Source organism: Scaptodrosophila lebanonensis, unplaced genomic scaffold, assembly GCF_003285725.1.
Source record: "Scaptodrosophila lebanonensis strain 11010-0011.00,11010-0021.00 unplaced genomic scaffold, SlebRS2 tig00000085-arrow-pilon, whole genome shotgun sequence".
Classification (NCBI taxonomy): domain Eukaryota; kingdom Metazoa; phylum Arthropoda; class Insecta; order Diptera; family Drosophilidae; genus Scaptodrosophila; species Scaptodrosophila lebanonensis.
This window is the reverse complement of record NW_022060564.1, coordinates 2,633,865-2,659,399: the sequence shown is the minus strand read 5'-3', so window position 1 is coordinate 2,659,399 and position 25,535 is coordinate 2,633,865. Positions and strand designations below refer to the sequence as shown.

At 35.3% G+C, this 25,535-nt stretch overlaps 2 protein-coding genes across 2 annotated transcripts; both read left to right on the top strand.

Moving 5' to 3' along the window:
* Positions 1 to 1,635: 1,635 nt before the first annotated feature.
* LOC115626570 (homeobox protein H2.0) lies at positions 1,636 to 12,793 on the top strand. Its single transcript, XM_030521949.1, has 3 exons — positions 1,636 to 2,173; positions 11,981 to 12,480; positions 12,545 to 12,793. The coding sequence occupies exons 1-3, from the start codon at positions 1,636 to 1,638 to the stop codon at positions 12,791 to 12,793; spliced, it is 1,287 nt and encodes a 428-aa protein (XP_030377809.1).
* Positions 12,794 to 14,251: 1,458 nt separating this feature from the next.
* LOC115626444 (breast cancer anti-estrogen resistance protein 3 homolog) lies at positions 14,252 to 24,174 on the top strand. The gene is made up of 10 exons (XM_030521817.1): positions 14,252 to 14,309; positions 15,768 to 15,893; positions 15,998 to 16,153; positions 16,231 to 16,399; positions 19,010 to 19,403; positions 20,283 to 20,843; positions 20,919 to 21,422; positions 22,004 to 22,444; positions 23,381 to 23,787; positions 23,844 to 24,174. The coding sequence occupies exons 1-10, from the start codon at positions 14,252 to 14,254 to the stop codon at positions 23,968 to 23,970; spliced, it is 2,943 nt and encodes a 980-aa protein (XP_030377677.1). The 3' UTR covers positions 23,971 to 24,174.
* Positions 24,175 to 25,535: the final 1,361 nt, after the last annotated feature.

Sequence of the window (25,535 nt, the reverse complement as noted above, 5' to 3'; positions counted from 1 at the left end):
GTATTTTATTGGTCTCACAATTTTTCGAAATTTGTTTCTTGTTTCAAAGTATATTCAAAATATATAAGCATAATATTTTCAGATCCTCAAACTGGTTAAATTGTTTGTGGCGCTAAGACAAAGCGCATGTCGAAAGTCTCTATTAAAAGGCAATGCTTTATAAATCATCTGCTGAGCTGCAGAACGAAAAGAAATCTGTATTAGAGCGTGGTCCACCTTTTAACTAAAATAAAACTTGCTCCTTTATTATCTTCCGGTTGATATCAGTCAACTAATTCGTCGCTGTGATCCCACTTCGATCCCCATAAAACTATTCTCACACACAATTACGCCACGATAATAATTCAACATAACAGTGCCCTGCAACTTTTTCCATGTGCCGAAAAGAGATGGAACAACAGTGATATGTCTGGTAGCTCCGCCCACAACGATCTTTCGCATTGGCCTGACGCTGCCATGCACCGTTGGCCGCTACGTGGGAACATGCGAGTACAGCTGTGTGTGTGTGTGTGTGTGTGTGTGTGTGTGTGTGTGTGTGTGTGCGTGTCTATGTGCAAGGTGTAGGCGCTTTGTAACTGTGCCCCGATATAGTGGAAGTGTGTCTGTGCATGTGTGTGTGTACAGACGGAGTACGGCAACATATGGAGAACTTGGTAAACAAATCTCAGCAACGATCAATGTACCAGCGATCTCTGGCTGAGCTAATGACACAGCGGCTGTTTGTGTGTAAACAACAACAAGAAATCGTGAAGCAAGTTTTTCGTTTATACGACAGACAGTGGGGCAACATTTGAAATCTATCGAGCAAAGCGTTAATAATAAAAATGTTCCAACCAAATTAGCTTATTAACTGACATTTTAGTAAATGAAGGTCTATATATAGTGTACTAGTAGTATCTTTAATTATGCAGTTAAAATTAATACAAATATTTCTGAAAATTATACATTTCCTATATTATGATTTGTTAACAGAAATATGTAAATATTGATTGTAAGTAGGATTGAAATTCGCCAACTTCTTACTGATTGTCAGATAATCATTAAATACGACATCTTCTGGTGTTATTATAAAATCAATGTCATATTTAATAATATAGTATTATGTGTAAGGATCAACATTAATTAAATCATTTAAAGATCAAGAAATTGTCGATTCTTGACTTTTAGAGCCGTTTTTTTGGATTATATAAATCATTTAAATTAAATCAAGCATTCTTCATCATAGCATAACATTACTTTTGTAGCCAAATAAAATGGTATTAAGCACTTCTTTAATATATATTTAATACATACTTTTCGTATATATTTGCTTTTTATTCCCCAAGTCTTCGTATTTAGTCCACTGTGTCAGCCCAACACAATCACTGAGATTTTCTTTAACACCACAATACGATTTCATATGCGCGAACAGCAATCGATCGCCTGTTTGCCTCGGCGAGTCCATTCAGTTCTGTGTGGTTGTCTTACCAAACGGGTCCGAAACGTAGGTTGCGCGTTCTCACATGCGTTCGTATCTTTAACTGGATGGTTTGCAAATGCGACGGTGTTTTGTAGCGACACGAGATCGCTGATAAATGATAAATTCATAATAATATTGTTCATTGCAAATTAAAAATTTGTTTAGCTATTTAAGCAATGTTACTACAAAGTGTGGAAAGTGCCAATATGGAACAAAGTGTGCCCGAAAATCTTAGCACGCATGCGTTTGGCAATTGTGAAATGAAACTCGAACCTCGAGTCCCAGAACCGTCACCTATTTGTACAGATAGTGAAACCAATGTAGGTGATCCGCGATCACCAAAAAGTGCCACCAAATTGAATAGCACAGCCGGCTATGCCCCATCGGCTGCTGCCGGAACTGCCGTCGCCACATCCCCCGGCACAAAAATGAAGCTAAGCTTCAGTGTGGATCGCCTATTGAGCGTGGAAAAGGACCAAGGGGATCAAGCCCGACAATGCTGTGACAATAATATCTATGCCTGCTGCTCATTTCCCAATTGTTTTGGGGGTAAAACGGATGCGGATACGCAACATACACAAGGGCCAATTCCAGTTTCGCCTCAGAGCTACGCATACGGGGGATTGGATAAGATGTATCCCAACTTTTATGCGGATTATAAGTCTGTGCTCAGACCAACGCCCATACGCGCTTTGGGTCACTCCCAAGATCACGGTAAGCCGCTGATGCATTGCAAATCTAGGATATAGTCAATGCAGCCTCAACTTCAATGCAAGCAATTGTAAAACTAAAATTGTTCTTTTGGATTCATCATAAAAAATGTACCATAATCCTTGATCTGAATAATTTAAATATTACAAGATATAGGAAAAGAATGAAATCTGCAAACATTAAACATTTTTCTTTCATTGAAAACAAGTTTTCTCACTCACCAGAAATGTCTTTTGGTTTCAAAATATGCATTTAAAATATTCAATATTTAGATGGTGTTATAAGCTTAAATTTTTAGTAAAGTACTTGCAGAATAGTTTTATTTCCGTTGTGAGAAAAAACGAACTTAAAATTGATATTCGCCGATGTATTTCGATTTCTAAAATACTTGTATGAAACAAATTAACCCCACTTCATTCGATTCTTCAATATAAGTTTGACGAAAAATATATAACCTAACGTTAGCAGCAAACAAAGACATTACCTTTATATGGTAAGATGAATATTATGAGCTATCTTATTTCTAAAATATAAAACAAATCAAATTAACCCAATCTCAGTCGATTCTTTGATATAAGTTTAACGAAAAACTTAGAACCTAACGTTAAGAGCATGAATAACCTCTCGCTTTATAAGTTTCGAGTTCAAAACATTTCTGTGAATCGTTTTTAAACGTAAAGAAATACATTTATTAAAAATAATTAAATAAGACATTTCATTTTTTTTAACAAACCCAAACAAAAATCTTCTTCACCTAAATGATATTCTGGCAACAACCATGAAAATAATAACATTTTAAAATGTGACAACGGATATCTAATCGAACAAAATACTTCTGCAAGTATAAGCTACATTAAATTCTTTTTTTGTTCCGCCCATTAATATAGGTCATAAAAATTGATCATAGCATAGTTAAAGTCAAGCCATAACATCTAAATTTCTAATTTCTCTTAGCAAGAGTGAGAGAGAGCCAAGGCCGGGTTGATCGTCCGCATTCAAAATGTTGATAGAATTTGAAATAATAATAACAAACAATTTCGATATTTGTCGTGCTATTAACAATACGAGTAAGTGACCATAAAATTATTTATAATGAATTAATTCGAGAAGAAAGAAATGCTCAATTTTACAATTTTTTCCTTTTCTGTTTAATCAGTTAGGATATCCAATGTCCAGAATAACTCTCAGAAATTGCGGATTCTACAAAGTTTAGTTGTACTTTCAAAATCACTTGGATGTTGGCTGTAGGAAAATTGACAGTAATTAGATAAAAAATCCTGCATTTAAAATGTTTAATAAATTAATAAGGATTAAAAAGGCCGTTATGTAGAGTTTAAATAAAATATTAGACAACCTTGACTTTGATAGAATTTTTTTCAAAATATATGAATATCAGATCTGTTTTCTATAGGAAACAACCTTTATTATTTATTTAAATTTATCATTTTACCAGGTTGTCTATTATTTAAACATTATCATTTAAATGCTTCTTAGTCAGCCTACGTTTTAACAACCTGATCTGCCAATTAAACATTTGACTTTTGGCTCATTATAAACTGCAATGCAATGCACTTCAAAAACGAAAGGAAGAAGCAAATGTAATGTACATTCGGGGAAAAATACTTGAAACACTTTCAATAGAAATGCCCGCGAATTCTTGCAATCAAAATGGAAACGTGGGCCCATAAATTTCATGTTTTTATTGGAATTATTAGTTGATCTGTGGCCATATTGTGCAAGATCGTGGCCAACTGTGCCGTCTGCTCTTGACAAGAACAATTCGTTTGTTCAGATCGACAAATAACTATGCCCGTGCTCTGTATTTACGCTACTTCCTGCTGCTTTGTATATCGGGGGACTCATAGACTCATAGACTGCCAGCCTACAGCCTGTGGTGCACTTTGATCTTGTTTATATGAAAAATAGTGAGAAATATACATATATTGTGTATATTGAACGATTGGAACGATTTGTTGTTTGCATTTTGTTGTTTTCATTGTGCCCCAATGTTGTGGTTACCAAAATCTTTTCTGTTCGCCTCTGTTTAATATACAATCTTATCAAGAGGGTGTTAAATGGCCAAAGGGCGCAAATGATTTGATGATTGGAAATTGGGAATGGGGTAGGAAAAAAGTGTGAGGTTTCACAATACCTACCATAGAGAGATACATATTGTTATGACGCGGCATAGCAATGCTGAAATGTTATTACAAATGCAATTATTTCAAATTATCTTATCGATTTTTAATTGTTGTTGTTGAAGGCATATTCTAATATTCTAATGTGTGCTGGATATAAACAATGTTGAATGACTTTAATGGCAGTCTTGGTTACCCACAAAAAGTTAGTTTTTCAACTTAAAACAGACTTTTAATTTTTTGAAATATAGCCAATATAACAATTTCAAAAGCTTCATGAATTTATCAAAACGAATAGAGGCTGTCAAAATAGATGAGATAAGTATTAATATAATTTGACAAAAAATGTTAAATGTTGATAAATTTTAAATCGTTTAATCCAACCACTGAAATAAAGAAAACTTCTTACTTCTTTCATAATGTTTCTCATTTGTTCTACTTTCTAAATTCATGATTTTAAAAATGATTAACCATTTGAAACCATTTTAACCATTTTTAAAATAGAATCAGTAATATTATTATTTTCGTTAGTGGTTTTTAACATTAAAGTGAATCTATAGATAAACAATTTGAAAAGATGCAGAGTATTTCCATTATTTTGGTGATTGCTTCTTAAATGAATTTTCAGCTATTACTATAAAGCTGTAAAAAAATTGTATTATTAAGAGATGATGGTGTAAAATATCAAAGTTGTTGTTTGCCAAATCGGATCATCATAAATTTTAATTAATATTTAATATTTAAAATGAGAAGAAAGTTTTAACATTTAATATGAAAATAAATATGTAATGACTAGCGTAATAATTTAAAAGTAATCTGATAATTGTAACCTTGTAGGACAAGGTTTATTAATAAATAAAAATATTAAGTGAGGCTAAAGATATAATTCTGTCATCTATTGTAGACCTAATCAAATATTTAAAATGAAATAGGAAGCTTATACGAGTAGAAGAAAACTTTGAACTCTGAATTACTCCGAATTAATTTGGAATTCTCTTCAAAATTTCCTGTTTTGCTAATATAATAATCGTTGTAGCTATCGAGAGGTCCTACATGATATAAATGGTACAACAAAAGTGAATTAAAGCGAGTGAATAAATTATAAAAACTCTTAAATAAAATTACTTAAAAGCTTATTACAATAACACATTTTGTATCTAGATTAAAACGAAGTATTTCTAAAGTGCTTTTATTTGAATTTTTTTGTCAACTGTTTTTTATTTGAAAGGAGAAAATAGTGCTACAATTTTTAGAGACCTGTGCATAGTGCTCTGACTCATTTCATTAAAGAACTACCTTTTCAAATGGATAATTGCAGAGTGCGAGAGTTTCCACCCACCACACGAAAATAGGTTCAACAATATTTACGAAAACGTAAACACATTTATTTTCTTTGAGTTCAATTTTAATGGTATATATCACAAATTAGCGGCACATCAAAATAAATTTTCCCGCCCAATTAAATGTAGCATTTATGAAAATTATTATTAAAATTAAACGCTTTTCAAACAGATCGGCCATAAATGCGCCAATTAAGAGCAACACACTGATGTGCGAACTTTAGGAAAATGCCAGAAATTAATTGAAAGGAAAACAATGTGAAGAGGCGGACTGTAAAATTCGACATTTCCTCAATCAACGCCAGAAAGAGGCGTTTCTCTTCTTCTCCTTTTTTTCTGAAACTGTTTCATCAATCCTGAGATGCATTAAATAAATTAAATTCAAAATAATTAGCAGAGCCATGGAACAAACAGTGAAACGAGCCAAAAATTTATGAACAATCCAGCGGGCCAATAAGATTAACAACAATCCTAAACTAAACGTGCCCCGGCAATTGAGAAGAATAAAACCGATTGAGCAAATTTGTTTATTTGCTTGAGCAATGGCCCGTCATTCAGGGGCGAGCACATACTGATATCCAGCCATTCATCTAAGCATAATGAATTGTTCCGTTTGGGCGCTTTTGGCCCAAAGGAGCTGCTGCTGCTGCTGCTGCCACCTTCTGCTCCACTGATAGATGAGGCGCCGTTGGCATTGCCGTTGCCGTTTGGGGCCAACTACTGTGACTCAGCTGAGCGGTGTCTGCCGCTGCCGTTTAACTTAATGACACGCACAGTTCTCGTATTGCTGCGATTGATTGAATGAATGACTGACTGACTGACTAACTGACTGACGTGCTGCTGCTGCACTGACGCATCACCTGCTAACTACGAGTATGTGGGTATTAGAGATGGGCAACTCCCGAAATAAAGTATATCCAAAGTATCATATTCGTAAGATTGCAACGTCAAAAAGAGCACTTATTAGAATATTATATAGTATATAAATATTATCATTATTATTATTTTCCGTTGAGACATCAAACGTAGCTGGAAGAAGACTGATCTCGCTTTAGAATTGAAAAATAAACGAAACCAGCAACCATAAAGCTTTCTACCTGCCTTCTAACGCAAAACATCTGATGTTTTTAAGTCGTAATTTTTTTTTTTTTACTGTACACCGTTGCGAAGAACTTCTTGTTATAGTACAATTTTTATCCATTTGCAACATATTTCACATTTAATTTTGAAATCTTCATTAACTTCCAGGAGACTTTCAAGAAGAGACAGAGTTATTCTGATTCTAGAAAAGTTGTTTTTTAACGTACCTAAGGCTTTTTGTTAATTAACTTACAAATATTGCCGCATTCTTCCGAAAACAGTTAATTAATTCCTATAAATTTAATTAATTATTAATAAAGTTAATTAATAACTTTTCTTTTTATCTAAAATATATATTTTTGATGTTTTTCCTATTTTTTATCTGGCATTCAAAACACATTTCTACAATTATCAAGATATATAGTTTATAATTTTTAGCTTTACAAGCTTTAAAGCAACTTTTTAGACGCTCCATGACTCTTAAACAGAAAAAACCTCTCCTATTTAATTTTTTAAAAACCTCTTGGCGAGGAAGAGCATCTTTACGACAAGTATAAAATTCTTTATAGGAATTAAAAAGCTTCTGTTGAGCCAATAATGGACCAGGTCTCCCATTATTTGGCTTAAGCATTGATTAGAGATTTAAATTTGGTTGTATAATAGGGTAGTAGCTATTTTTCCAGTGCCTTCGTCACTACATGGATTGCCGCCTATTTTCAATGGATAAGTCGTTTTCTTTGCAAACTCGGGCGCTACTTCTAATGTAATAATCCTACATTCAATTTGATCTATAATTTGTTTTCTTGTGAGTGATTTTTCCTGGTGGACTCTACTTCAATTATAATAATGCTACATTCAATTTGATCTATAATTTCTTTTTTTTTTGTGACTTATTGTGAAAGGTATGAGTTGGTTCTATAAAAATTAAACATTACTTGTTTCTTAGGATTGATGTAAATATTAACTCAATTTAGACCGATTTAAATCGCGTCAAATAAGAGACAAACAAAATAAAATGTCTTCATTATTCAATAAATAAATAAAATTCAAATAAATAAATATTATTTTAGCGAATGTTGTTCGACTGTTGCAAAATGCATGAATTGTGTCTTTTCTGAAGTTTTTTAATTGTGTTTTTTTCTGCTCTATAGTTGAGATACATTTTCTGTATAGTTCTTAGTTGTTGTTCGACTGTTGAAAAGTGCATGAATTGTGTCTTTTCTGAAGTTTTTTAATTGTGTTTTTCTCTGCTCTATAGTTGAGATACATTTTCTGTATAGTTCTTAGTTTTCACGCTCATTTTTATCATCTGTAGCTATATATTTAAGTATAGTATGTCTACAGGTATTTATGAACGAGTATGTATGTATATATGTTTGTATGTATGGAGAGAATGCCTCACCTTCGGCCACTTAATCGTTGCTGGTATTTTTAGGCTCGCCGGGGCCAAGAAGCCGGGCCAACTATTTACATAGCCACCCACTGTGGTGGCAGGCAAGCACCTGCGGTGTTGAAGTTATTTTCCAATTGCGTACCACACACACATACATAAGCACACACACACACATATACTATACATGAAGCTTTCGCAGCCGCATTTATATGTGATGGATTGATCGGATCGCATAGCACATCATAAAATGTGCGGCGTGCAGAGAAAAACGCATTCATTGGACTCGGATTGGTTCGATCGCCAAGTACTTATGCAGGCCAACTGTGAATGTGTGTGTATGTGTGTGTGCGTGTGTGTTGTTGTTGTTATTATTGTTGTTGCTATTTGTTGGTGTTGAGTAGTTTGTTTAATTGTTTTTCCCTTTTGCTTTGGCCATCGATCGTTCGCTTGTTGTTCTCTGTTTCTTATTTATGGTCAGACCAATAATTTGGCGCCGGTCGTCTAATTAATTTACAATTTACATGTTAATCCATTTGTTGGACTACTATCCTCCCGATCAATGAAAAATGGAAATGAGATATGAAACAAGAAAGCGCTATATGATAGATGAACGAACGCATTGATAAGATAAGATGGAACAACAGAATTACTAAACAAACATATTAACTCAGGTGGGGATATCTCTTAGGAACACTGAATACTAAACTCCTTCTTAAGACTGATCGATATGGCTAATAAAGATTTTCATATTATTATTTGCTTCTAAGGCGCCTATAAAATAAATTTAAGCAGTTTAGAAGTTCTGCAAGATTTTTCATAATTTTCCAAATTATTTAATGTCGTTATCATTATCGTCTGTAATGTTTAATGCTGCTTAATATTATATTATTTCGATCGAAGAGAGATGCATAATTTTAGATAAGCCAGCTAAGTTGCAACTAATTTTGAATAGGTATCAAATAATCTAATTTGCATTTCTTTTTTTAGCTTATAGCTCATATCTGCTTGCATATTTTAGATAATAACATATTAATTTGATTTTAATTTAATGAGCATGTAAGCAGCAAAATTTGTTCATTCTTATAGCTTAAAAATAGTAGAAAATAATAATAATAATAACAACAAAAGTCCATAAGCTCACTCAAAACCGAAAAAGTTTCAATGAAGTGAAGCTGTTTATTCCACGTAGTCGTCGTAATCGCAAATATTCAACAGATCGTAAATACATATTTGGGGCAAAGCAAATAAATCGATATAATTTAAGCGAAAGCATTAATTTATTACAACGGCAGACAGATGCAAGCCAAGTAAGCAAATGATTTAAATTGGCCAAATTATCACAACTCATTAAGATATTTATGTGCATTTGTACAGAACTTCCTACTCGAACAGCGGGCGAGCTTCGCAGGCATTCGCAGGCGCCTTAAATCAATGCACACACACACACATACACCCTCTCACATATATGTATATAAATAAATATGCATTTGTATGCACTTCAGGCTTATTTGAATGCATGTTTACAAAAGTATCCCAAACAAGGCAATTAAGGTGCATGCGGTGCGAACGCACTGCGCTCCAAAAAAATAAAAAATAAAAATGCTCGAGGTGTTGAAAATGAATGAAAACTCATTATAACAAGCCGGCGGCAGTTGACACAAACCAAATGCCGCCAATAAAACGCCGAAGGCGTGCCATTGAGATGCAAATGCACGCAACAGATACAATTTGTATCTACAAGTGCATTTGTGCGTTTCCGTTGTAAGTACATTGTACAATGCTAGAGATGTGCGTGAATCGTAATGTGTGTGCGTGAGTGTAAAAAACATCATTTTAAAATTACATACACATTATTATATTTATGGCTTGGAAATGGAGTAAAGGCTAAGTTAAAATATAAAAATATTTAGACATGATGCGAATTCAAAGTTTCAATTAAATATATGTAAGTATACTTAGAATTCAATGCTTCTTTCATCTTTAATATTTATTTAGATCTTACATAAACGGATTGAACAATATTTAAAATATATATGTAAAATATATTTAAAATAAAATAAACATAAACTGATAATTTACAAAACAGACTCAAACCAGACATATTATTGTAAACACCTTGTCTATGGTAAATAAATATGTTCGAAAATGCAAATGAGAAATGATTTCTATTCTCTTTGAAATATAAATTTCGAAGCGACTACAAATCATGCAAGTCTGCTTCACAAATAGAAGAGATCTCATTTATTAAATTTAGGAAAACTCGAATAAATCTGATAATTTAAATAAGCCCAATTTCTACATACGTGTATATCCCTGCATTAAAAAAATAACAAATAAAATTATAGTGAAACACATGCAAAACTATTTAGAGCAAGTAGAGTAGAGTGTTTTTCGTGAGTCTCCCAAGTAGTATATACATTATGTACTTTAATGTTCCTATGTTCACATCTCTAGAATGTATCTTGAGTAAATAAAATGGTGGCCAAAAACGTAATGAAAATATTTAGCCACATGCCGCGAGCGCCCGGCCGAGTGCGCAAACAAATTTGAAGGCGAGTTTAACGCTCTATAAAAAGCAATAAAAATCCATAAACTAGTTTAAGCGCTTGCCCATACAAATGGAAGAGGAACAGTATTTAAAAAACATTTATCCGATACTTTTTAAATTCAGATGCTCTGGCCCCCATGTCGTGCTCAATTAGCCCCAAATAATTTTTTTGCGCCCGGCCGGTGTTAACAATTTGTTTACCTGAACGTTGATTATTCCAATTAAGTGAAAATTTTATTATAAACAAACTCATTTAAATATTTTTAACGTGTGTTTTTTCATTCTTGGATAATCACGAAACTCGCTTTTTTCAGTGCCTGCATAATTTACTCAAATTTGAAATGGTTTTTTAATATTTTCATTAATTTTTTGTGTTTCTGAGTACACAAATAGCACAGTTGTGTCAAGGAAACTTGTGTTGTTGCGGAAACGGGAAAGTGCGTAAGTGGCATAATTTGAGGAATATATGGTTTCCCCCGGATATCGATTGTACAATGCATTAATATGTGAGGATCTTAGGAGTTGCGAAATGTAGAGGAAACATAAAATTTCAAACTTATTGTTAGCATAAACTTATTTATGAATTATATTTTATATGAAATTTTTTGGGAAAGCCAATGCCATTCTCCACCTCCCTACATTTTAAATACTAATTATTTTCCCCGGATTCATATTTTGTCTGTATTAATTAATGCGTTTTCTTGAGATATTGCATCGTTATGCTACTTAATTAATTATTTCCCCTCTAAAGCAATGGTGTGCTAATTGATTTGATTAAACTTTAATCAATTAAGTGTTTTCTCAAATCGGTAAATAAATGTGATAGACAATAATAAATAAAGAAAATTTGACCCTAAAAAGAAACATATTATTTTGTATTTTAAGAAAAGTTATTAATGCAAGACAAGTCGTCCTATTTAAATAGATTTTCTAAAATAAAATAAATACTTAATAAGGCGAATTGTCCTGTGCCCTTTATTTAGATTGATTTTCTAAAATAAAAATATTAAATTTAAATGCTAAAACAAATGAATAAAATAAAAAATAAATTAGTCAATTTATTTCATTCACATACTTATAAAAGGGTTCTTTCACGAATTTATGCATGATCTTTAAAAGAAAAGGTGACAAAAAATTTATTTCGTGACGCAATTTTTAATCATGCCTGAGGTTTTGTTTTAAGCTTATGCATAGAAAATTTAATTGGAAAGTTAATTGTTGCTACAAAATTGTTTAAAATATTTATAAAACTGTTCAAAATTTTGGAAATTACTTAATAAGCTCGTTTATTTGTTTGTTTCTCGTTAACAGTCCCACCATTTCCCACATTGGCAACAAACGCTTTAGTCCGCTTCCATCAGCAACATCATCAGTTTCAACAGCAACATCATCATCAGCAACATAAGTCAGCCACACTGCTGCACAGCGCCTCAGCAACATCGCTCTTGGCGCCACTAAATAGCCTCAAATCATTGCAACTATCACAACAGCAGCATTTTCTGGCCAAGACCCAACAGCTACTGGACATTCCAACCACAACTCATGCAACGACAACAACGGGGGCACCAACAGGTGCGGCAGCCACTAACGCAGGCGCACAAAATGGCGGACACAACAACAACAACAGCAGCCATGGCAGCAATATGGGTGGACACGTTCACAACAATGGGAAAAGAAAGCGCTCCTGGTCCCGAGCCGTCTTCACGAACCTGCAACGCAAAGGCCTCGAAATCCAATTCCAGCAACAGAAATATATAACCAAGCCAGATCGCCGTAAGCTCGCCGCACGCCTCAACCTAACAGATGCCCAGGTGGGTTACACGCGTAGATCAAGTTTCAGCAAAGTCCTTGCAATCAACATTACTTTTCCTTCAGGTCAAAGTTTGGTTTCAGAATCGTCGCATGAAATGGCGACACACGCGTGAAAATCTCAAAAGCGGCCAAGAGAAGCCGCCTTCAATACCACCCCCCGGAACTGGCAACTGTCCCGTATCTTCAAAAACTATTGAAGGAACCTCTACGACGCGAGAGGTCCTGAGCTACAGTTCAGATAGCTGTTCAAGTGTGGAGCTCAGCGAACAGGCGGATGACGATGATAATATCGAAATCGATGTGGTTGAATAGAGTTCTGTCGGGTTTTTCAAATAGATAGAATCTAGATTGTAATATTATTGTTGAATACATATATGAGACGTTTACAAAATGCCATTAAATTATTAAAAGCTATAGAATAGTTTCACATTTTTCAGTCAGGCCTAAATTATTATAATAACTTAATAAAACTAAAATTGTACCAAAAACAAGGATGTCTGGCTTTCTTTTCCAAACCTACTCCACAGACTAAGCTGAAAATACAAGCCACATACATGACCAGAACCCCTCCTTAAAGAATTTCTTCTTTTCTTAAAATATCGGAGCGAAACAAACATAAGTTCATGGTCAGAGATCTTGGCAGTTTGCCCTTGAAGTGCGCAGACACTCTCTATCAGGAGCTTAGACAAAACGCAAGATCATTTTTTCGATCTATTATTAAAGCCTTTTTAAAGCTTTTTAGATAACCAGCTATAGGGCGCTACGTGCCACCACAATGCCAAAATACTAAACCATTCCATAGATTCTTAATGTTTCTGTACTCTGCATTAAAAGATTTCCAATCCTATGGATATGTATAGCCACAGATTTGTTAATCATAAATTTCTCGAAAGAGATATTTATTTTGTTTTAGAATTTTTTTGTATAATACATGCATATTTGCAGTAAATTTTATCTGATGTTTTTATGTTTTATTATAAACTCCTTAAGACTAATCTTTATAGTTGTTTTTTTTTTAAATTATTTATTTGCTTTTTCAATAATAACATCGTTTCACAACTTCCTGAGAATTTTATCTTTTAATTTTAAAGATTTAACAAAGTTATCCAAAAAGAAGTCGCAGTTTATTTTCAAAACTTACACTCAAGTTTATTGTGACATCTGATATATTTATAATACCCTTTAAACTTGCATTGGGTATAATTAACTTCAGTTTCCTTTTTGATGTTCATGCATAATCCTAAGTACATAATTCATGTTTACTGTTTCATCAAAAAGCGCTCGAAAAGAACGCATTCGCATATTCCACACATGAACAAAAAATTAATTAAGGGAATACCGCTGCGATCAGCACAATTCGATAAAGATATGGCCAGCAATGAAGCATGCGGGGTAATGGCAGGGAAGGAGGTGGCAGCGGCGAGCTCTAAAACTGTCTAATCTAGAACGATTAAAGACGATACGATGAGCCGTTGGAGCGTCAGCTGGTCAAGCAATGAACACAAATATACAGAGAGAGAGAGAGGGAGAGCGACAATTTAGCAGACAGTGCTCGCAAATTGTGTGTGCACGACATTGAAATTTAAATTGAAACTCTGATTATTATTATAGCGACTCGCTCCTCAGCGTACGACTATTCTGACCATTTGGGCTCAGTGTGTTGGCGTTAAGCAAAGCGAGCGGTTCGACGGCAATGCGGCGACAACCTAATTGTTGGGCAAACATTATTCTGAGTGCATCGTCTAAAGTGTAAATAATTAAATTACCAGCATGGGCAACGTGCAAACGCGACAATTCGATGGTCGCAACATGGCGCATCGCCGCAGCAGTGAGTGAAATAAATGCTTAAAAAATGCTCCCAACCCGTGAGGGTGGCAATTGTTTAACGAAAAAAAAAAACAATTCATATGTTATATATAAGCTAAATAAATTCCACATACATATGCATATGCATATAATATTGTGAAAATTCTCGGAAAGTGTTATTAAAACGCAGCTTCGATAAACTGCCTTTAAACAATAGATGGATGAATAATACTTATTAATATGACATTTATAAAATGTATATAATATTTAATGTGTGTTATTTTGTTATTACCAAAATTAAAGCTGTTGTTCCAATAACTCTTTTTCTTTAGACACTCAACAAACATTTTAAAGTACCTGTTGATAGCAATGGAGTAATAATTTTTAAGCTGTATTAATAAAAGAATGCCAAGCCATTTTATATTATTTTGGACTACAGAAAATAATATCAAATATTATAAAATAAAATTCGCATACTAGAAATAACAAACTAATAAAACACAAAACGATTTCCAATTTCTTTGAATGGAATTTCTGTCTCAATTTGTTGACTTTCGCAAATTCTAAAATGTTCCACTAACTTGATCGAGTTGAGACTTGCAGAGAAATTTTATGCATTTAACATTTTCAATAAAAAACTTCATCTATTTTTAATACGTATGGAAAAGGAATTTAATTTCCATTTTAGCTCAAATATAAATGAGCTATAAGAGCAAGAAAATAATGACAGACTTTTAAAAGTTATGGCCAAAATTAAACTTACAAAAAAAAGAAACCATATGAAGATACATTTACATAATACATTTAAATTATAAAAGACTTTATGGTATTCTTCAATACACAAACGCTAGGCGAAAACATTCAAAAAGGCTATCTACGAATTAAATAACCAAATAAATAACTTAATTTTTAATATTTTTAATATATTAAAAATATATATAATAGTATATTTTCAAGCTCTGCTTTAGAAAATTAGAAAGCAGGCGCTTTGAATCGTTGATTGCTTTGTTATGACTGACCAGAAAGTAATAATTGAATGTAATTAACAAATTAAATAATATTGAACAAATTATAAAATAGAATATAGAATAATATGTCAATTTTGTTAAAAAATCAATTTCCATTCCTAAATTTTCGTATTGTCCAAAAGAAAGTAAGAAGTCGAGCTTTTAATACTTGAAATAACTTAAAATTATGTAAAAGTTTGGAATAATAGAAATAGAATAGAAATAGTTTTAAATAATAGTTTGCCTTCCTATTTAATTGGCTCATTCCGGACTTAAAACAAAGAAAGAATGCCAAAATTAAATCAAAGCACTAAAAGTTTTAAACTCCTGCGCATACGTTTGAAAAAGAAGAGACTTGGGCAGACGCCTAATTATTAAAGCAATACTACATACATCTGTTAAATTGTACAATCTGAAGTTTTTATTTGAAAAGCACAGAATAGCTATTACTCCACAATCCATATCCTTTGCAGGCATCGTGTGGAACTTTCGCTACCCCAATGCCGCGAGAAGACGCGAACATGCCACTGTCATGGTGCACAATCCCAAATTGGGGATCGGGGAGTGGTTGGATCTGCTCGAATTGCAGCAATACGAAGGTCGGTAGTCAGTCAGAGTCGGTCAGTTGGCAGCTGCGTCAGCGATTCTAGACCTGCATTAACTCACGTATTGTGTTGTGTTTTGTTCGTTTATCGTTAAACAGCCAATTTGCAAATGTACAACACCGTCGACGATATTGTCGACTTTACCGATAAGGATCTGAAGAGGCGTGGCATACGAAGCGCCACACACCGAACGCGCATGCTGAACAGCCTGCTGGGCGTTCAGGCCAAGCGTCGACAGTCCATGAATTTGGAGGGTAACTGTTCGAAAATCAACAATTGCCGGCAATTATGAAAGACTCTGCTAATTCTATTTGATATTATCTCCAATTAGTCAATAGCGCATCACGCGTTGCGCCCGGTCGCAAGAACTCGTGTCCGCCGGTGACGGTTTATCGAGAGACACAGGAAGATATGGTCGAGAACGGAGATAGCAGTTCAATAATTACCACAAAAAGCGGAAAAGTTTTGAAACGCTTGACATTCGATGAGAATACTCTGATGTAAGTATTATAAACAATGACATACTTGGGGATTAGGTGGCGATTGAATTGAAATATAAACAATGCGAAATTATAATTAAATTGAAGCTACGATAACGTGGGTGGAATAAATAGAATACTATCACTTATTTAGATCTACTTATATATCTCTAATTAAGTGGTGGAATAGAGAGGGATTCACTTTTTTAAATTGCTTCATCCACATAGTTGAAATATTCCATTATTTCTAAGAAAACTTAAGATAATCTGATATTTACAAGCGTATTAATTGTTTATGAAGAGAAAAAGCACAATTTTTTGATTAAATATGTAGATACGTTTAAGAGAATTACGTTGCTTAGAAATACTCTTAAATAGATGCTTTCTCTCTCTCTGTCGCTCAACCTGTTGTGATAGAAGTGCACGGCACAGGTAACATACCATAACTGATAAGGCAATAAAGATTAAGCTGTTATTTTTATTTATTTGACCAACTAGTGAAAAATTTTGCTTTAATATTGCTAGTTATAGATTAAATATAGTTCTATTAAAGAGTTTTTTCATGCCCAGTTTTCCTTGGCCATTTAATATTGTCGAAATTCAAATTGAAACTTTTGAACAATAGATTTATCAGATTCATAGACTTAAGCAGTTCCCAACTCTGTAATGCCATAATTAAGCCTACTTTAAGCAAAATTATGGAATGCTATGAAAGCATTAAAGCAAAAATAATATTGCTAGTGGAAGTTAGATAAAATGTTTATACGCTTGTCTGGTGAAATGATTAAGTTTCGGGTATTCGTATTAGGTAGAGAAGACTGAGGCATATCACATCAAGTAGCTAGATATATGTATATATAATGCAGAAATAATACACTGCGAAGAGCTAGAGCTCCCAACTGAGATCCCAAAAATAGGCAGAAATGGATAAGCAAAAAAAAAATCAATTAATATAATTACTGGAAATACCAAACGTAAAAGGGTTTGGTGGATTCCAACAGATTAGGAGAAACTGAATGGATTAAGACGGGATTAGGATCAGATCTTCCTCTCAGTATAATCCGTTAATTTAATCAAATATTTAGACGTATAACGTTTCGATTCTGAATATCTTTTATACGAGTAGAAATAAGACTTTTTCAGGTACACATCTTAAAGCAAATAACCTTCTTGTATGTTCCTAAGTATGGCAGACATAAAATAAAAGAATGGGCAATAAACATTGCTAAAAAAAAGCTAATTACTTAATTTAAGCCACCAAATTTAATCAATTTCCAATAAAACAATAACTAACATTTGATTTACAAGATAAAGTTTAAAAAAAAATACTCTACTATAGACTGTTTTTTAAATATGAACAATAATTTCGAATATACATATATTAGGCGTTGGAAAAAGTATAATTAAAGACAAATATATTTCCAATTAGAACGTAATTTTAAGATATTCAGTTTTCTTTTTTTTTAACTCTACAAATCAACTCCCCTTGACTTGTTTTAATACGCATTCGAAATTTGTTTACAACAGGTTGTTTTTTAAATATGAACAATAATTTAAAATTAATATAATGTGTTGAAAAAAGTAAAATGAAAGACAGATATATATTCCATTTCAATTTAATTTTAAGATTGAGCTGGTGGCCTTAATTTAGGAACTGCAAACATTTTCTTTTAATTAAACATACTTTTTTGTTTGGTCTTTTAAAAAAGTCCAACCCTAATGGATATAAATCAAACACTATTGACATGTTATGTTGATGTATCAGGATTCGAAATCAGATTAGAAATAAAAGTGCTACCAAATGGTTTCAAATACAACTCAGCCATATCGGTGATTAGTTGGCCCGCATGCCTGACCATAAATATCCTGCGTGGCACAATTAGGAGTATAGTAACAACCACTTCTCAGGGCACTCACTCGCACATAAATTTCAATAACAAAAGCAAGGCGCATGCGTTGCCTCCACACGAAAATGTCCTTCATTGAAAAAGGAAGGCGGCAAACGGGCGCAAGCAACCCCTTACAAGGATATTTCGACTTGTGTTAGGGGAGGCTGGAGCTTTGACAGCTTGACGCCTTTGATAGTAGCGGCCGTTGCCGCAGAGCGAACTTGGATAGCAGAGAGTGCGGTTGTCTAAGCAAAGCGCAAAGGATAACGCCAAGCAAGGACGCCGAAATAGAGTGTGAAAAGAGTTTTTGGGCTGGGCCTGTGATTAAAAATCTAAATTGATGGCTACACGAATATAGAAAAGCTACCATTTGCATAAACAAATACATAACTAAGAAATAAAGTTCGAGGTGCTTTCATTTCGGGGTGTGTCGCAAACATTTTGCGTGGCATTATAAAATGGGCGTAGCAGGTGAGTGTAGAACTACTAAACCGATCTAGTGGTGTCTTAACTATAAGTTATTCAGTGTTGAAGAAGTTGGGAAACATTGCGCAAAGAAAACTTTTCAACAATTGCATTTTTTGCACTTGAACTTCAGACAAAAGTTGTACACCAGAGAAAAATTTCCCCAAATTCCCCCGACTATATGTACATGTGTAACACTTGGGGGTGGACCACCACCCACAGTTTACAACAAAAATTACCCAAAATAAGGGACATTCTCTCAACACTCGTATTGCAGGTATGAGGAACTGAGAGCCGCCCGTTCACAGTGCAATAGTCCGCGTCGGCGTTACACGACCAGCCTCGACATGGACAACGGCAGCATCGGCGGCAGTAGTTGCAGCAACAACAACAGCGCTGCCTCCACGCCCACCCCACTGGCCGTCTCCCCGAATCCCAATGAGCAACAGGAGGCGATTGCTCTGAAGAAGGCGCTCGAATGGGAGCTCAGCCTGGACACCCGTGAGTTGCGCTCGCATGCCTGGTACCATGGAGCGCTGCCACGACAGCGCGCCGAGGAGATTGTGCAGCGGGACGGTGACTTCCTGGTCCGGGATTGTGCCTCACAACCGGACAACTATGTGCTCACCTGTCGCAGCAAGAACGCTGTGCTGCACTTTGTGCTCAACAAGGTGAGTTTAAAAGTGTAATTTTAACAAAAAACACCGATTTCGGACCTTATACAGTGAATGCTTTTTTTTTTTTTGCATTGAAAGAAACATAATGTCTCACTCAGGGTTCTGAAATAACAGTATACTGTCCGGGAATAGAATTTTCAGCTATTTCCACTAAATGAGGTATGTGTTAGGAAGTTCTGTCATGGATGTCATTGTCAGAACTGGACTAAATTAAAATGGGACCATTCGTGAAACACAATATTTCAAATACAAAAAGAATCATCAAAATCGGTTCACTCAGTCGAAAGTTCTGAGGGTACAATAAATAAAAAAAAATACAGTCGAATTGAGAACGTCTTCCTTTTTAAATAGGGTATGTTTAAGGTAGTTCTGTTATGGATCTCATTGTTAGAAAAAAAAAATTCCAAATTGAAATGGGACCACACGGGAAACTTCAGCTTTCAAATACAAAAAGAATCATCAAAATCGGTTCACCCAGTTGAAAGTTTTGAGGGTACAATTATTAGAAAAAAAACAGTTGAATTGAGAACATCTCAAGAGCAGAACCTAACCAATCTCTCCTCGAACTACTCTTGAAGAACCTCCTTTCCAATAAAAAAGGAATCATCGAAATCGGTTGGCGTGGTATTGAGTTATATACGGTTATACGGTTTTCTCATGGATGCCATTGTCAGAACTGGACCAAATTGAAATGGGACCACGTTTCTGTGGTAACAAACATTAAAAACCGACGAATTGATAACCTCCAACTTTTTTGAAGTCGCCTAGTAACTGCGTTTACTTTATAGAAAAATTAGATACTGATAAACAGTCTATTTAAGTACCTAGTCTAAATAAGTATAACTAACAATAGTTGCCTGTTTTTGCTTACAGATCATCCTGCAGCCGGAGACAGTTTACGAGCGCGTACAATATCAGTTCGAGGAGGATGCTTTCGATGCTGTACCGGATCTGATAACCTTCTATGTGGGCTCTGGCAAGCCCATATCGGCTGCCTCGGGCGCCATCATACAGTTTCCATGCAATCGCACATATCCCTTGTCTTTCTACGGCCACAAGATTGTTGGCAACCACCTACACACACAAATGCTCGCCGGACTGCGCGGCTTGAGTCCTCTCAGCTCGCCAATGGGCACGAGTGGCGTTTTCCGCTTTGGTCACCTAACAAGCCAGAGCCCCGCGGCACAAGGTGCCGGGCAGTCTGCTGCCACACAATCTCCATCTCCATCTCAGTCTCAGGTTCAGGGCACGCCGAGCCCGCACAGCTCGCCGCCGCGCATCAGAAGAGATGTGCCACCGCCTCCGCGATTGCCCTGCAAGAAGCAGCAGCGTTCCCAGAGCCTGACGCCCGCCCAGGCGATGGTCGTCTGCAATATTAACAAGCAACAGGAGCAGCAGCAGCAGCAGCAACAGTTGGAGCCTTCACTCAATGGCGTTGGCAGACGCTTCAGCAATTTGGAGCAGCCGCCCAGCAGCGAGCAGCTGCAGCAGCATCTGGCGCAGCTCAAGCTCCATGGCAATGGCTTCCAGACCATTGCCCGCTGCAATCCAACGAGTGATCTACAGCAGGAGCCCTGCAATAAGTTCACCACCCACTCGCTGCCACGCCCAGCTACCTCGGCGGCGCAGGCACTGCGCCAACAGGCTGCGGCGCGAATCTCTAGTTTGGCGCGCAATTTCAGTCTCGATGCGCAGGCAGAGTTGCCGGAGCGGGCGCCCAGCCCGCCTCCGAAGCCGGGACGCAAGGAGCCAAGTGGCGCCATTGCCGAGCAACTGCAACGCGCTGGTGCTGTGCTCGCATACCAGGCCAGTGGCTCGGATTCGGGCAATGGATCGGGGGATTCAGCTCTGGGCGATGGCAGTGAGTTCAGCATACAGCGTGGAGTGATTATCAAAAATCCGCGTTTCATGACAAGCTCCGCTTCAAACAGTACGCTCAAGAGTTTTACGGAATTTGATGCTCTTGCTACGGAGGAACAGCTCTTCACCATGGAGCTAGATGACTTTAAGTTGGTAAGTGGAACCAGTAACAAAATAGGATATATCCATCGCCCAAAAGTATTGCAAAAGATATGCTAAATAATATTTGTTTGTTAGCTATTCCATTAAAATATATCTCCATTTTAATGGGCTCCGCTTGAAAAACGGTTCCATATACTTGTAGTTTTCAAATACACATTAGAGATTTGTAGAAAAGGAATAACATCTAAAGAATATATTTTGAATAGGCTCTAAAGAATAAATAGATAACACTAATTCACTATTATACTTCTTATATTTTATTGTACGTATATTTGAGTGAAAAGATTCTGGGATATATGGTTCTGGGATTATTGGAAATGGTTCCCTTTTCGATTTTGCCGGCAATAATACTTTAGAAGATACTTTCAGTAAATATTTCAAAGGTTCAATTGCAGAATCTGTGATCAAAAAAAATGTAGAATACATTTTTGTATATTCCATTGTAAATTCTGCGAATCTTAATAGGCCTTACACTCTTTTACCGATATAAACTACAAATATATCAATTATCAATTTTTCCATAGAAAAGAGGAAATAAAGCTATATGCGAAATATTTTTATTCATCCCGCAGACTACACGATTCGATTATGAAAACTTTAGCACTCTGCTGCTGCCCTCGGTTGAGAACAAACCCCTGGACGGCGATGCTTTGAACACTTTTAAAATGATGTTGCTGGAAACTGGTCCCAAGCTAGTCGCGGAACACATCACACGCATAGATATTGCACTCTTTCTGGAGCCCCCAGAGGCAGAGGGCGAAAGGGAGCACTATTTGAATTGCTCGGGTCTGGAGCTGTTGACACTGCCGCTGGGCAAAGTATTCGGAGATGATCTGATCGAGCGGACTCAGTGCATCAAGCTAATGGTGGCTGTGACCATACTGACCTGTCAAACCGATCTCGATCGTGCCGAGCTCTTGAGCAAATGGATACAAATTGCAGTCGAAACGAAAACTGCGCTCGGAAATCTATTTAGTTTTTGTGCCATCATGCTGGGTCTGTGTATGCAGCAGGTGAGCGAAATAATATTTTATTTTATTTAGTGGATAAAAAGCTAATTTTATTGAAGAAGAAAAATTAAAAAAAAAAAAAGTAAATGGATAATTTGAAGCTCGTTTAGCAATACAAATTCAATTTTAGGCCGCTGTCAGGCAGATTGTCGATAGATAATTACACTAATATTGTTCCTTCTTCTAGTATCAGAAAGAAACAATTTAATTTAAAATGAAATTATAGGAATAATTTCGATACCCTCTTTATTATTATTTCTTCTCATATATTCCTTTATTTTCGCTTCTGAAAGTAGCTTTAACATATCAATTTGTATGGGTAGTGTTAACCATTACCATACTCATTCGAAAAAGACTGGAATTTTATTAGCAATGCATTAACTCAATAAACTAAAAAAAAATTTGAAGCAGGGGGGAAAACTTAATTCAAAGTAAGAACTAGTTAGATTACTAAAAAGGAGAAAGGAGAACCTTCAAGTCGGTAAGGAAAAATTTAATTGCCAGTCCGGGACATTTGTTCAATTCTTTGTCATCTTCATTCTGTCTGCCTATCTCTCTCTCGATATTCTATTGAAACTGTTCTCTGTAGCTATCTCCGTTAAAATCTCTGACCACTTACAGCTGTGAAATATTTTTTGAATACGAAAATATTTCAAGCTTTTTGAAAGCTCATTGGACTTTTAAATTAGTGTAAGTCGAAGACAAATACACTAGGGTTACTGCTCAGCATTAAAAAGAGGAGCGGATTCCAGCAAAACCAAGTTTCAAACTCGTTGTTTTTTAAGATACTACAACTAATATAAAGAAATTGTCAGCCGGTTGATAGTAGCTCTGCATTTACTTTACTTTACAACAAATTAACAAATCTTTTTATATAAGTTCCTAGAAGTGAACATTTAATTTAAATGATTTCTTCTTCTTCATTTCTTCATTTTCCAGATCCAAAAACTGGATCAGGCTTGGCATATTTTACGCCAGAAGTACACGGACAGCGCCTTTACTTTTGAGGCCAAGCTACGCCCAACTCTGATCAGCATGAATGAATGCTCGAATCCTCAAGCACCCAATACTATCGTTCCGCATGTTTTACTGTACGCTCTGCTCATTGATCGACCCGTCTTGGACATAATCAATCATGCCAATATAGAGGATCGTCCGGCATTATATGCCACCTGTATAGCGCCCTGGGAATCGAAAGCAGACGATTTTGGCATGTCTATTAATTTTCAGCATTTGGATGCGTCACGGGGTTTCTTAAAGAATTTGGAGCTATATCGCAAAAATGCGAAGAACATTTTGGAAGAGGCCAGCTCGCGGCTGGACGAGTTACTAAGCGATGCCTTTCGGTAGGTAAAGTCAATAATATAATCGGGTATACAAACTAAAGTCCAACTTCTTGCAGCACTGAATTCCATGTGAAGTTTCTTTGGGGTAGTACGGGGGCCACAGCCAAGCCCGAGGACCGTCACACTAAATTGGAAAAGGTGCTCACACTGATGGCTGATAAGTTTTGCAGCGTCAGCGCCTAATTAGATATACTTGTACTCGTATTTGTATAAAAGTAAACAACGATATTATATGGACTCTAGCTGCTAAGTTTGTGTAGCACCCCCTATTTATAACGATGTAATCAAAACAAAAACAAAAAACTAAGTAGTTCAAGTAGTAGACATTAGACGTTTCTTAAGTTTCTTCCAATCATCAACCATAACTATGTGCTGTCTACCTCAGCGTCGAAGTATACTTTTAGAAAGCACTTTAAGTTACAGTTCAAAATAATTTAAATTTTAGTTAAGCCAGGAAACTAGCATTAGAACCTACGTATTTATATAGAGCTATCACATTTACAATAACCTATATAGCTAACTAAGAAATTACCTTTTTTTGCTAATCAAAACTCTTTGAGAGTATTTACAACTATGAAAATTATGTATCTTGTGTAATATTGTGGATTACCCATATGAAGGAACACTACCAAAGGCATTTATGGTCTAGAAATTACTTGGAGACACATGTGCTCTCTCCATTATCCACTAACTAACTTATTGTATAACATTAATATATATATATATATAGATGGGACAATATAAATTTAATCAAATGCGTAATTTATATAAATATACATAAAGCAGTGTAACTTTTACAATTTTATAAGTAAAAATACAATATATTATGGAAATAAAGCGAAGAATGAATGATAAACAAACAAAGGCTAATGACTCAGCAGCACAGTTCCTTGCAGGGCCTATCTTCCCAAGCGGGCCTTCAACTTATATAAATGAATTATATGAAATTATAATTTTAAAAAACGTGATTTCCTGCAGTTTTTCCATGCACTTCAAAATAAACTGCGACGCTTAATTGAATTTTCGAATTTCTGATAAATTAAATAAAAATATTGAGGCCGCCCTCCTCTGCAATTCTCATGGCAAATACCTAAGTGAAGGCAAACTGAGATTTACACAGTGAAATTTCGGATAATTTAAATTAAATAAAAAAATATTGCGGCCGCCCTCCTCTGCGATTCTCATACCAAGTACCTAAGTGAAGGCAAATCGAAAATTAAATTGCGAAATTTCTGATAAATTAAATTAAATAAAAAAATATTGTGGCCGCCCTCCTCTGCGATTCTCATACCAAGTACCTAAGTGAAGGCAAATTGAGATTTAAATGGTCAAATTTGTGAAAAAAATCAAATTAAATTAAATAAAAATATTGTGGAGTTAAATTGTGCCATTTCTGATCAATCAAATAAAAATATTGTGGCCTAACTCATGGTGAATCGAGAATTAAGTTTAATTTGGATTGCCAGTCGTCAGCATTTGAGATGAAACGAACAAAAGATCAGAAGCTCCGCCCAAATATTTTTTAAATTCAACTAATCTTTAACAAACAAACATTTTGAAATTTAAATAGTCTGTAATTTGTCCGCCAAACCCAAAAGCTCAAAAGCGACCAGTTGTTGTTTCAGCAATAAACTCTAAAACTCTATTTCAAATATATGTGCATTGGCAGATATTGTACTTGTATTTATGGCTATAACTATTAATCGTAATTTCTTTAATCGCGCAAAACCCGTATAAAAGGAATTGTT

Excerpts from the sequence above, each read along its gene's own strand:
- LOC115626444 (XM_030521817.1), top strand. The coding sequence starts at position 14,252 with ATGGGCAACGTGCAAACGCGACAATTCGATGGTCGCAACATGGCGCAT. Across the intron at positions 14,310-15,767 it reads CATGGCGCATCGCCGCAGCA|GCATCGTGTGGAACTTTCGC; the intron begins GTGAGTGAAATA and ends TATCCTTTGCAG. Across the intron at positions 19,404-20,282 it reads TGCACTTTGTGCTCAACAAG|ATCATCCTGCAGCCGGAGAC; the intron begins GTGAGTTTAAAA and ends TTTTGCTTACAG.
- LOC115626570 (XM_030521949.1), top strand. The coding sequence starts at position 1,636 with ATGTTACTACAAAGTGTGGAAAGTGCCAATATGGAACAAAGTGTGCCC. Across the intron at positions 2,174-11,980 it reads GGGTCACTCCCAAGATCACG|TCCCACCATTTCCCACATTG; the intron begins GTAAGCCGCTGA and ends TCTCGTTAACAG. Across the intron at positions 12,481-12,544 it reads TCAACCTAACAGATGCCCAG|GTCAAAGTTTGGTTTCAGAA; the intron begins GTGGGTTACACG and ends CTTTTCCTTCAG.